Source organism: Amblyomma maculatum, chromosome 3 (genome assembly GCF_055883805.1).
Source record: "Amblyomma maculatum isolate TAMU_Amacu chromosome 3, ASM5588380v1, whole genome shotgun sequence".
NCBI lineage: Eukaryota > Metazoa > Arthropoda > Arachnida > Ixodida > Ixodidae > Amblyomma > Amblyomma maculatum.
In genome coordinates this window covers 88,100,949-88,114,457 of record NC_139346.1, presented here as the reverse complement: position 1 = coordinate 88,114,457, position 13,509 = coordinate 88,100,949, and the positions used below count along the sequence as shown (strand labels likewise).

The window sequence follows — 13,509 nt, the reverse complement described above, 5'->3', positions numbered from 1 at the left end:
TGAGTTGCCCGCCCAAGGTCGAATAAGGATGAAGCAAGGGGGGTGGGGAAGTAAATGTGGACATCCCACCTGCCAAGGCAGCCGCGGCGTGTGCCGCCGCATTGCCCCCTGATTCGTCCGAGTGACCTGGGGTCCAGTGAATAGCGACAGTTCTGGTCGCGAGTTGGTGGCGTTTAAGGAGGCGCTGTATAGCCGTAGCTGTTGCATCTTGTGAACCCGGAGTAGCGATTTCCTTGTAAGCTTCAAAGGAATCAGTAAGAATACGTAGTGACCCAGTTCCGGTGCAAGGCACTCCTGACAAGGCTCCCCAAATCGCGAGGAGTTCAGCGTGAAGAGGGGTACCCTGAGGTAGATGGCAGGCATAAGCGCCTGAAAGGGAAGGGTTGTCATCGCATACCCAGGCCATAGATGCGAATTCGCTTGTAATGGATGCGTCGGTGTATATGTCAGTCGTATCGGGGATTCGCTCTTGTCGGTGATGGGCAGCTAGGAGCTCCCGGGGAATGACAAAATCGCGGTTTATAGGTCGGCGATGGACGCGTGTGACTACTGGCATCTCCCAAGGGGGAAGTGATGCATATAGGGCTGGTGTTTTGTCGTTACGCTGTTCATCCCAGGCCAGCAGGCGACGCCCCTGGACAGTGTTCTCTAGACGTATTCGATGACGCGTCTGTGACTCGGTAACGATGGTAGTGAGCGGTGGAAGAGCGGCCAAACGCTCAAGTTCGGCTATAGGAGTGTGCTTAGGTAGACCGGTAATAGTGCGCAGTGTAGCGCGATGAAGGCGTTCGACCTTAGCGAAGTCAGTCTTCGACAGTTGGAGGACCGGTGTACCATAGAGGATTTTTCCGACCGCCGCTGCTCTGGCCATCGCACGGCAGGCATGCTGCCGCGCACCGCCATGCCGGTTGGACAGGCGACGAATAGTATGTAGCAGTGCTGGCCAAAGGCGTTGTAACTGACGAACCCATTTCTGGGGGCTGTTGCAGCTTGATATGGGCAGGCCAAGAATGCGGATTTGCCCATTTGAGGAGGTGATGGTGTTGCCTCCGATGTGAAGATGGATCTGCATACTGGGGTTGGTTTTATGTTTTCCGTCGATACTAATCAATTCTGTTTTATGTGGTGCGAGTTCGAGGCCAATTTTGGTTAGTGTATCTTCAAGACAAAGAAGGGCCGCCTGAAGTTCAGTCTCCATAGAATATTTGTCTACGTAATCCGCTGCCTCAGTCCAGACGGTAATATCATCGGCATATATAGCGAATCTTGCGCTTGTGCTGATTTCCAGATTCTCGGCGACGCGTGTCATGGCCAAGTTGAACAATATGGGTCCGAGAATGGAGCCCTGAGGTACACCCCTATCCAAGTAATAGGTTTTGGGCACCCATCCCGGAGCTTTGCCATGTAGCTGAATGGGTCTAGATGTCAAAAAATTGCGGATCCTGATTTGGGCACGATTACTAGGAAAGCGTTTGGCGAGTTCCTCCAGGATAACCTCATGGCGAACATTGTCAAAAGCTTTGTGTATATCGACAGCCAGGAGATAGTCAGGTAGCGTTTTACGATGAGCTCTATTCAGAACTCTTCGCAAAAGCCAAAGGCAGTCATGCGTTCCAAGGTTAGGGCGGAAGCCGGCTTGAGCTGGATGAAATCCAGGACTGACGTATTCAATGTAGTGACTAATCCGGGTATGCAGCAGGCGCTCGATGAGTTTACAGAGATGTGAAGTCAGTGCAATTGGACGCAAATTACTAGGAAGTCGAGGGTTTTTGCCAGGTTTAGGGATAGGAAGAATAAGAGAAAGCTTGAGGTTATCCGGTACCGTTCCGGTCTCCCAGTAAGAATTAATGATGTCGAGAAGGGCATCCTGGGCTGCCGAGTCGAGATTGCTAAGCTCCTGCCAACTAACTCGGTCGTGCCCGGGTGTGGCGCGAGCTCGGCCTCTTCCGAGGGCTGCTTGCAGTTCTCCCTTTGAGAATGGGCGATCCAGGTCTGGATCAGGGTTTCCGACTGGGAAAATGGAAACTGCTGGTGGAGGCATTAGGCTGGCGTGTGGGAAAAAGGTGCGTATAACTTCATCTTCAACATCAGCCGGGTTGCCATTGAGAAGGAGATCAGCGAGAGGTGGTGCCCCGCGTGCCTTGCCATTTAGGCCACGAAAGATGCGCCAAAGTTGTGATAGGCCCGGTACTTGTCCAAGACGGTCGCATGTAGAGTGCCAAGCCTCACTTTGCAGGTGAAGCTGGTATGCCCGGATAAGCTTGAATTGTCGTCGAAGAAGCACGAGATCTTTGTGACGTTTTCCGCGTGTCCGAAAACGTTGCGTGAGGTGATCTGCGCGACGCCAAAGGTTAGCCAGGTGAGCATCCATGCCAACTGTGGAATCGTCACAGGGGATATATTCGAGAGCTTGAGTGCGGGCATCTCGGAGTACAGACAGAAAGGAGTCAATATCCGAGAAGGGGGTCGTAGTATTAGCACGAAACTTGTCCCAGTTGAAAAACGAACGTGTTGTCCGAACGCGAAGACATTTACGATTGAGAGTGAGCAAGATGGGCAAGTGATCACTACCCCAAGAATTAGAAAGGACTTCCCAGCGCCGAATAAGACGCGGTGATGAGAATGTAAGGTCCAGTGTAGTGTCTGCTTGAGAGGGATGGAGACCGATACGGGTCGGCACGTTAGGTTCGTTGCACAGGGTAAGAAGAGTTTGATCAAGGGCGTCATATAGGTGTTTACCACGTTGGTTAGGCTGAGATGAGCTCCAGGCTGCGTGATGTGCGTTGAAATCTCCGCCAATAAGAATAGGATAAGGGTGTGCTGCGTTTTCAAGGTCAGGGAGCCAGGAACAGGGTTCTGCCATGACGTTACCTGGCCGGAAATAGGCCGATGCTACGACGAAAGGTTTTTGGCCAGGGGGGAAGATTTTTACTGCAACAATCTCACGAGTGGAAGAGCAAAGGGATTGAAGCGAGAGCTGAGTGGAAGGACAATCGTTTCGGATTAAGACGGCCGCCTGTCCCTCTGAACGGCCGTTTTTATGTTGGATAGTAGGTGTCTGGTAAGTGCAGTAACCAGGAATTTTACAAGGACCGCGCGTTTCTTGAAGAAGTATGAAAAGAGGACGGCGCTGAGGCACAAATGTACGAAGGGTAGGACCGTTCTGATTGAAGCTTCTGCAGTTCCATTGAATCCCATGAGCCATAGTGCTCATGAAAGGGGCACAGATTTACGGCGCTTACTATCGTCTGTGAGTGTGGTACGTTGGAACTCCTCAAACATAGTCTGCAGATGGCTCTGCATGGAAGTGAGGGCAGCAGTAAGAGTTGCATTAACTTCCTTTCGCAGAGTTTCTTCCAGCTTCTGTGTCTCTTGGGCGCGTTCCTGTCGGATTAGCCCGAGCATGTGGGTATAGGCGGAATCAGACGCTGTGACCGGTTGCGGCCGGCGGGTAGGCGAACGGCTTTTGCGGCCCTTCTGTGAGCGGCTGCGTTGCGGAGTCTGGGAACGAGTTCGGGTGTCCATTGTTATCTTGTCCTTAGTTATCATCTCCCGGAGACGCTGATTTTCCTGGCGTAGTTCAGATATTTCTGCTCTGAGGCTCTCAATGACCTCGGCTAAACCTGGAGAAGAGGTCTTTTCAGCATATGATACATGTTTGGAGACAGTATGTGAGGATGTCACCTGATGCGTATTCGGTTCATCCGACTCCTTAGGTGCCGATTTGTCGACAGGCTTTGCATAAGCTCGAGCCGGGCACTGGGCACTCAGGGCGATATGCGTGGAAGCGCCGCAGGCTACGCAATGAGGAAACTGCTTGCAGCCGGGGTCCTCAGGGTGCGGGTTCTTACCGCAATCCCGACAAACGGCGGGAAACGAGCAGTATTTGGCTACATGGCCGATTCGGTGACAGTTATAACATGCGACTGGGCGCGGGCGGTATTCACGGATTCGTGTAATCTCGTAGTCGAATACTAGCCGAGAAGGTAATGCGTCTGATGCGAAGGTCAGAAGTAGCAAATTTGTCTTGCCGAGCATGCGTATGTCTGTGATTTCAGCTGTCTCGCAGCGCAGATGTGCCATGATATAGTCCATCGTGAGGCCTTCTCTAATTCTGATCACACCTCGCGTGCTGCCAACCGCAGGCTGCTTCAGTGGGGACGTGTCCACATCGAACGCTTGGACAGAATCCCGCGTTCGCGCGATTAAACGGGTCAATGTACACAGCTTCTTGAAATGCTCAGCGTCCCTGACAGTTATGCGGATGCAGTTAGCAGCAGAATCAAAGCGGAGAATGGCCATATCCGAAAAATACTGAGACGGAGCGCTTTGCTCTATTGCGTTGGTAATAGCCTGTTTCGGGATGTTTGTGACATGCACTTTGTTAAGTGGCCTGATCAGAACAGTGAAATGAGGACGACTCACCCGTTCTGTGTGCAGACGTTGCGGGGACACTTGACGCTTGCGATAGGTTGAAGTCATGCTGCATCCTGTAGTTGTCTTAACCTGAGCAGGAGGGCTTGCAGAGACAGTCACAGCTGCGGCATCCATTTCCTCGTGCACTGTCGGCAATAGCGGGTAATCAACGCTCCCTGTAGCTTGTGGCGTTTGTGGCGTCGGAGGCACCGTTCGGCTGGATGCGAAGTACGGCGCCGCGTCCATCTTTTCATGCCCCGCCGGTAAGAGCGGGTAATCACAACTTCTCGTAACTTGGCTTGACTGTGGGGTTGTAGTCGGTGTAACCTGTGGCGTTTGTGGTGTCGGAGTCAGGGTTTGGCTGGATACGTAGTATGGCGCAGCATCCATCTGCTCGTGACCCGCCGGTAATGGCGGATAATCGGAACGCCTTGTAACTTGGCTTGACTCTGGGGTCGTAGTCGGTGGTTGGCACGGAGTGAAGGTCGCCGGGCGTAAAATTTTGAAGGTCACATCTTCCGGATGCGCTGTGGCGGCAGCGCCGCCCGGCTGTGGCCCGGGAGCAGCCGTGGTCGTGGTGGGCCCTGAGGGCGTCGATTAGGCTTAGCCCGTCAGAAACGCTAGTCCTTGAAAGCTTCGAATTGAACAGCGAGCCGAAAGTAAAATTGTTGCAAACAGGTGCCGAACACCTTCACTGACCGTTTCGAGTGGGTTCAGGCCATATCGGGTCTAAAATCCACATACACAATTCGAAAAACACGGAGCCGAGGTGAACCGCGTCAGCTCGCTCTCAAGGCCGAGTCTCTCTCACCATTGATGCATTGTTTATGATGTTATGTCTTGTGCTGATATGCCCACTAGCTGTGAGGCTTAAGCACGGTGACTCCTCCTTAATTTTTTGTTTTGTATTATACCTGCCACTGACTCTGCAAGAGCAGTTATATACTAAGATGCTTTGATCTGTAATGGTTGGCGGCTTTTGAATGAAAGCCAGATATGTTTTGTATTTTTTTTCTTTTGATATAAAATGGCAGAGGCAGAATGAAAAGGAATATCCTAGCCCATGGCGATTTGGCTTGATTCGCATCTGCCTGCCCTAAAAATTGGAGACGTGCCAAGTCTCAGGTATAAGGTGTACCTTGAAATTTCAAATGGTGAAATTTTTTTGCAGCATTGTTATCTTAAAAGCAGAATCTAGACTGAAGAGTGACTTTGGCCTCTATGGGCCTGGTGCGCTGCAGCTTTGGCCGAACATGTGGCGCCGTCTGGGAGGCGCCGCTGTAAAAGGCGGCTGTCTGGATCCGCAACCGTGGGTAGCGCCGACGCTATGTTCCGATTTCTTTTTGGTTCCCTGTAAGAACAAAAAATAAACAGCGACTAAAACAAGGGCCTGTACTTGCTTAGTCATTTCGAATCTCATATCGCACCCATTGCTTTTCGTTTCGGCTGCGCATGTCCCACTTTTTTTTTGTACAGTACGTGACGCTAGGTTTCTTTCAAGCATGCACGAGCGATCGCTTGTTTGTATCGAGCGCGCAACACGCGAAAAACGCACACAAAAAAACACGGGTCTTTTTTTTTTTTTTTTTTTACTTCTGGACCCAACCCGAGCTCTAAAATTTATAACTACTAAAAGTTGTTGTAACCAGCGCTTTCAGGTCTTCGGACACAGCCTGTGTTGTAGAGAGCGCGGAGCCTTCCTGCCCAACGGGAGCTGTTTTTTTTTTTTTTCTAACGACTTCCGAATGATAGTTTCCAGCTGTTCTCGGTGCTCGCTTTTGGGAAGCCTAGCCTGACGTAAAAGATGTAGAAGCACGACATGGAGAGCGAAGCACATTGCAGGAGTGCGCGCTTGCTGACTTGACACACGTTCATGGCTCCCCGCAAAGAGAAAACGTCCTTTTAAACTAACAGCTCGATCTGCTGTTGTGTTTATGGGTGTCATAATAGTTATATAAAAAAAAAAAACCATCGGGAGGCAATCGAAAATCAAGTTTTTTTTTTGCGGTTTCCTTGGAAATCATACGAAAACGATGTTTCGCATCGTTAACAGTGGCACCCGGCCTTCAGATGCAACTGGCATCCGTGATATTGCGTGGGTTTGCCAACAACTACATACAAAAAAAAATGAATTACATATGTGGTGAAGAGACGCCGAAAGGGCTGAATAAAACTTACTTCCAAGCTGACGTCGTAGAAGGCGGTTTTCATTTCGTTAGCGCATTTTCTGAAGATATCCGAGGGCACTTCTGCACTGTGAAGTTCCCCGCGCACTCCACGCACGTGCTGGCTTCGTACAGTTTCTGACCGCGCACCAAGCTGTTATTCTTAAATCAAGTCTCAACATTCCCGATCACGCGAAATCCCCCGAACAGCACGCGCTGTGGAGCTTGCTCAGCTATGGCTGTTTTTCCGCGCACTGAACCGTCACCACTTATTTCGACGCATCGAGTAGAAAGTAAAAACTACGGTAGAACTGCCGAGCGCCGAAAAAGCACCTGCACGCAAGGCCCGACGCCTTAGGGTACATCTCCATATACAGCCTGCTCGTTCTGTCCTGGGGAAAACGTGATTTCTTTGTTTGTTTTTTTTTGTTTGTTTTTAAGAGCCTTTCTATTGACCAACGGAGCCTAGCTCTCGGCTGTCGCTTCGGGGGGGTCTAGCATGCCGTTTCCACATACACTGCCACCGAGGGGAAAAGCCAGTGCTGCGCATTGCACATTGGCTTAGTTTTTGTTTTATTTATGTCTTTACTTTCAAAGTGCCATATTGTTCGGTTTCCGAATTCCTACTTCAAAGGAAAAAAAAAACCGTTGAGCCGTCAGCAGAAGCGCTCACGCGCCGACGATGCGCTGCGGCGCGCTCCAAGCGCCGGCGGCCTTCTCCCAGACGGCATGAATGGGTAGCGGCTTTCTTCGCTTTGTTTTTGGTTTATTTTTCAACACGCACACATGGTACATGTGTCTGTTATGTACGCGTGTGACACGAGGCAGGAAATGACCGACAAATGTTTTCTTCTCACAAGGTTTCTGCCGAGAAGAGTAGACTTCGCGTTCATTCTGCCGCCTCTCTTCGACGAGCAGACATACCACATATGGGTGCGCCGGCGGGAGGTGGCGCTACTTGTTCCGGAGCAGTGGCGCCTCCATACCAGCACACTAGGCCCATAGCTGCTACACCATTACTCTAAAGGCAGTCATTCAAAAGCATGAAAAGGCATGCCATGAGTGCTTAAATTGGCACAGGCACGCAGTCTAACATATTACCTCATGCACCTCTGTTCCTTTTCATGGTGCATTTACCTATGTATCGTGGTATTCTGGTTCTTTTTGGTTAGTTAGAAGTAATTGATCTTTTTGTTATGAGCATAAATTTGATGACCCTGTCAAGCTTTCAAGATATTCATTGCTTAGTGCATTTGTCCTACACCTTGAATTCTTACATTCCATTTTCAGGCCTTGGTTCACATCTGATGACATTTTGTTAGGTGAAATGTGGAAGCATTTACTTGAGCTTTTTTTTTTTCGGTTTCTGTCCACAAACTGAAAATTTGCGTATCATGGAAATGGGATGTTCTTTAGGAGGAAGGACAGGGATATGTAATTTGAATGGCTTTTAAGTGTGTTTAGCTTTCTTTTGAAAATCTTAAAGGAAGTAAATTTCAAATTTTTGTAGAGCTTAATTGCTAAGCATAATTAACTGCCACTAATTAATGCTTACATTTGCATCGACTTGAATCTTCATTCAGCTCGTAATTGTGCATATTTATTTATTTACTTGGATTGAGGCCAATTCTCTTACCAAGTTATAACACGCACTCAATTTTTCTTCATAATCCTGAACGTCATAGCTAAATTTTTGCATGCATTACCTTTTCTGCCCAACACTAAATGCAATGTTGCAGTGTTCTCTCCTCTTATTGAAAGAATTTTGGGTCTTAAATGCAGATCCAGTTGGCACAGTCTTCAAGTATACCACCCTTCCTGGTCAAGGTTCACCACATCAGAAGCATCCAACGAGCCAGTACACCAATTCTACGTGTTCTCATATGGGGAAGCCCTCAGGCCGCAAGCTTCACAAATGCAGCCAATGCAGCAAGAGCTTCAGCTCTAAATACGTTTTGGGTGTGCACCTCCGTACCCACACGGGCGAGCGTCCATTTCATTGCGACTACTGCAGTAGCAAGTTTACACAGAAAGGCGACCTAAAGAGACACGTCAGGACTCATACGGGCGAACGTCCGTATTGTTGTTCCTACTGTCAAAGTAGATTTGCTCACCAAGGTGTTCTGGTGGTGCACATGCGTATCCACACAGGTGAAAAGCCGTATCAGTGCCAGCTGTGCCCAATGACCTTTGTGAAGAATTCAGCTCTCCTGACACGTGAAATCCCACAAGGGTGAAAAGCCATTTCATTGTGACTTGTGCCAAAAGGCATTCACAAGAATGCAGAATTTAAAAGAGCACAAAAAGAAAGAACATTAGGTGAAGAGCAGTCTTCTGCGAAGTCATCAAAAGGTTAACTCTAGTGAACCGATATCTCGTTCACATCAGCTGCTCTCGACATTATGGGTTGTTAAGCTTGCGGCCACTGCAATAATTATATTTGTATTGCCGTGGGTGATGAGACTGTATTTTTTATGCTTCTTGTTGATGCAGTCATTTCAATGCAGCAGCAAATATATTTTGCCCACTGGTATTCTTCAATCCTTTTCTTTTCTCCATGTCAGATTGCTTAGTTTATTTTGTGTATTGTGTTGTTTATTGCAAGATATTGGATTTGTGATTCTCATCTTCATTAGTTTTGTTCTGAGTGTAATTCAAAACCAATTCTGTCTTCTTTAAGTTAGTCCCATAGAAAGCTAAGCTTCCTACCTCCCTCACAACCAAACTTTTTGCACCTAAAAACATTGCTGCTTCTGCCAATGACAGACTTCCATATGTTTTATCAGTGCTCGGTGTTGCATTCCTCGATAAAGCTATTTTTTGCAGTGGAATTCTCCTACTAATGGCACAACAGCACACAGGAAATATTTTTATTTGGGAACAAAGTTTACACATTTGTTTTTCTATATCACCTAATGCCAACTTAGGTTTTGCATTTCATTTTTCATTCCTTTAAAGAGGAGGAAGAACCAGAGTAAACTAAATGATATGATGCCAACTTTTATATTTTTGCATCATGCTCCCTTGTGCACAGTCACTAATATAAGATGCACAGACACTTCCACTGCACATGCTTGCACCTTTGTAACCACTTTTCCATTGGCGCCCCTTTCTAGGTGGTGCAGTGGTTATGGCACTTGATTGCTTTGCCCAAGGATGAGGGATTGAATCTCGGTTGCTTCGGCCGTTTTTGCATGGAGGCGAAATGCAGGGCACCCATGCCGCCCATGCGCTGTGCAATGTCAGTTTACATTAGAGAACTGCTGGTGGTTGATACTTAAGCAGTCTTCCACAGGGCATCTCTCATAGCCTGAGTCGCCTTCAGGCGTTAAACCCTATAAACTTGTAGGTTGGAAATAAAGTGGATTTGGATTTGGATTTGGATTTGGATAAATTAAATTCTTTCACTGGCCACATTATTTCAAGTGGATGCTTTGCTTTGGCTGACCTCTGTGAAAAAAATGGGTACAAACTAATCTCATCGTACCTTGAGGTGCAAAGCCTGTTGAACCATTACAAGAGGTGTACTTTTTAAAATCTCAGACTTCATTTCCTTCAGTAGAACCTTTGGTTGTGAGGCACCTGTTAATGAAAAGACTTTCTCAAAATGGCGGCAGACTGCGAGCAGTTGACGCCCCCAACCAACCAAAGCTCGCCATTTTGCTCACGTGCGGTGGGATACCAACAGCAGCGCGCATTTCACGTGATTTTGTCTCTTGTTTTCCGCTTTGGAGGGCTCGCTCATGGTTGCCAACCGAAATATAGGAATGGCCTGAATCGCGTCCTTTCGAAAAAGGCCAAGATTATTCCCGCGGATCGTATATTTCTCGAACTGCGGGCGATCGAAATTTGGCGCTATTTTCCTCAGTTTAAAGGGCCAAGTCCGCAGATTCTCGTCTTTGGAACGCTGCAGCGCGTGAATTAGACAATATTTTTCAACAAAACTTCGGAGGTAGCTGCAGAAAGATAGGGTCGCGAAAACGAGGAGATCGAAAATCTGATTTTCGGCCGCAATGACCCGTGACCCCCCAAAGAAGGTAGCTTTCTGAAGTTTTGTTGAGCTTCATTCCTAAGCATAACTGCCACTAATTAGTGCTTTAGTCTGCATCAACTTGAATCTGTCATTTAGCTGGTGATTGTGCATTTATTTATTTATGTGGATTGAGGCTAGTTTTTTACTGAGTGATAACAGGTACTCAATTTTTCTTTATAATCCTGACCATCATAAACTTAACTTCATATCCCTTGGGTATGAAATGCGATGCTGGGCATAAAAATTTGAACAATTTTCTATTTGCTAATATAATACTTGAATATCTAGCATACTTAAAGTAACTGCCTTAAAAATATTTCTACTGGCAATGCAGGAGCCCTAAAATTGAAATTTAATCAGAAATAGCTTTCGTGGTAAAACGGCATGAAAACTATCTGGTCATAATGCTACAGGTGGAGCATTGACTTTCGCTCTGAGTCTGTTGCATGTGCCAGGATATTGCAGATCTTTTCGTTCGAAGCCAAAAATTTAGACTAGGTCAATTTAATTGTGCTGCTATAATTTTTTTTTCTACATGAAATATCCATACCTTTTAGCAACAATAAGGTATAAAGTCCTTGTAGTTCAAAACTATTATGTAATATTTTCAGCGCTTAGATATAAAAGGCTTAATCTACTTGCACTCAAGTTACATGCACAGTTCAGAATGAGATTATTTCATTTCAGCCAGCCAATTTTAATAACCTCTTGAATTTAACTTTCTTGAAGAAAAAGCGCCCGGCTTTGCTTGTGAATATTGCACAGAAAGACCACTCTGGCTCTATATCATCATTGCCTGTTTTACACTGTTCGAGAAAGAAGAAAAATCAACATCAGACCATTAACCACAGCTTTGAGATGGGTTTTAACGTACATTAACATTTCTGCCCAGCACCAAATGAAATGTTCCAGTGTTCGCTCCTCTTATTGAAATAATTTTCGATTTGAAATGCAGATCAAGGTGCCACAGCCTTCAAGTATACCACCCTTCCTGGGCAAGGTTCACCAGATCAGAAGCAACCAACAAGCCAGTGCACGGATTCTACCAGTACTCATTTGGGCAAACCCAAGGGCAAGAAGCTATGCAGATGTAGCCAATGCAGCAAGAGCTTCATCTCCAAATCCTTGCTGGTTAGGCACCTTCGTACTCACACTGGCGAGCGTCCATTCTGTTGTGACTATTGCAGTAGCAAGTTTATACAAAACGACCACCTGAAGCAACACACCAGAACTCATACGGGTGAACGTCCATATTTTTGTCATTACTGTCAAAGGAAATTTGCAAAAAAAAGTGTGCTGGTGGTGCACATACGCACCCACACAGGTGAAAAGCCGTATCAGTGCCAGCTGTGCCCAATGGCCTTTATGCAGAGTTCGACTCTCCTGACACATGTGAGATCCCACAAGGGTGAAAAACCATTTCAGTGCGACTTGTGCCCAAAAGCGTTCATGAGAGGGGGCAGTTTAAAAGAGCACAAAGAGAAACAGCATTAGGGGAAGATCAGTGTTCAGTGAAGTCCTAAATGGCTTGCTAGTTATTCTGATCATTATGAGTTAGCAACATGCAAGCTACCTATAAGTTTTGCTACTTTACCTACTTTAAAAATGTTCAATTTGCAGAATTTTTTTCATTGGCATTAACATGCTTAGAAAAGCATTTAGATGACATCAGAGAAAGTGGCACTTTCAAACTTGCATTTTAAAATATCAGGGCATGCATATTTGGAATTTCTTATGATAAACTGCTTTAAAAAATGACATGTATTATGTATTACTGATGCTACTTGTATTTCAAAGCTCTATTCCCTTGAATGTGTCAGGAAACTAAAGTGAGCTTAAGATGCTTATTTTCGCATTTTGAATGCATTAGATTTATTTCAGTTCTGGAAATGTCTCATCACCTCTAGTTGTATGCACAGCAATGGTATTCCCTTGAATGTGTCAGGGAACTAAAGTGAGCTTAAGATGCTTATTTTCGCATTTTGAATGCATTAGATTTATTTCAGTTCTGGAAATGTCTCATCACCTCTAGTTGTATGCACAGCAATGGAGAAGACCAGCTCCTTTGATGTTCTTTTAGTCATTATGTTGTGTGTTTGCTGGAGTAATCAGAGTGAAAAAATGTCCTTGTGAAAACATCTCCTGGTTAATTTGGACCCCTTGCAAGTAACATGTTGAGTGTTCAGTTCTCTGCATTACCACTGTTCAAAGAATCGCCACTGTGTTGGATTCGAAATTCGTATTATTTTGTGATGTTATAGTTCAAAAAAATGTTAATGAACCCATATCTCATTCGCACCAGTTGCTGTGTGGATAATGGGCTGTTAGGCTTGCATTCCTGTGGGTGATGAAAAAGTTGTATATTTTTCTAAGTGTGTTGCAATGCTTTTCCATACAGTGCCACATATTGCTTAGATAATTTTAGTTTATTTCATGGTTTTTGTGCTATATTTCAACACTTTAGTTTTGCGATTCTCATTTTCATCATTTTTGTTGTGCATGTAATTTAAAACCAATGCTGTTTTCTCGAAATCGATTCTGTAGAACGCTGAGCCCCTCCTCCCCTCACACCCAAACTTGTACCTAAAGACAATGCTGCATTTCAAGATGAGATTTTCTGCCATATGGTTTTATGAGCGATCGATGTTGCATCCCACAATAAAGCCATTTTTTGCAGTGGAATTCTCTTACTAATCGCACAACGGTGCACAGCAAATTTTTGTATGGGAATGATTTTTTGCATTTGTTTTTCTATATCACTACAATCGAACCCGGATATGTCGAATTTTGGTTATATCGAACTCACGAAATATCCCCTTGAAAATCCCATGTAAAAGTATAGGAAAGCCGCGTCATATATCGAACTCAATTTCACCGGTCGTTCGATATATCGAA

General features: G+C 46.1%; 1 protein-coding gene across 1 annotated transcript in view; it reads left to right on the top strand.

Annotated features, from left to right (window-relative positions):
- The window catches only part of LOC146195210 (uncharacterized), a 43,534-nt gene extending 31,694 nt beyond the window's left edge, over positions 1–11,840 (top strand). Inside the window, exons 3-4 of the mRNA XM_084596754.1 lie at positions 8,364–8,814; positions 11,570–11,840. Coding sequence (XP_084452880.1) covers positions 8,364–8,814; positions 11,570–11,708 — 590 coding nt within the window. The 3' untranslated portion in view covers positions 11,709–11,840. The remainder of the gene's footprint in view (positions 1–8,363; positions 8,815–11,569) is intronic.
- The last annotated feature ends 1,669 nt before the right edge of the window (positions 11,841–13,509 follow it).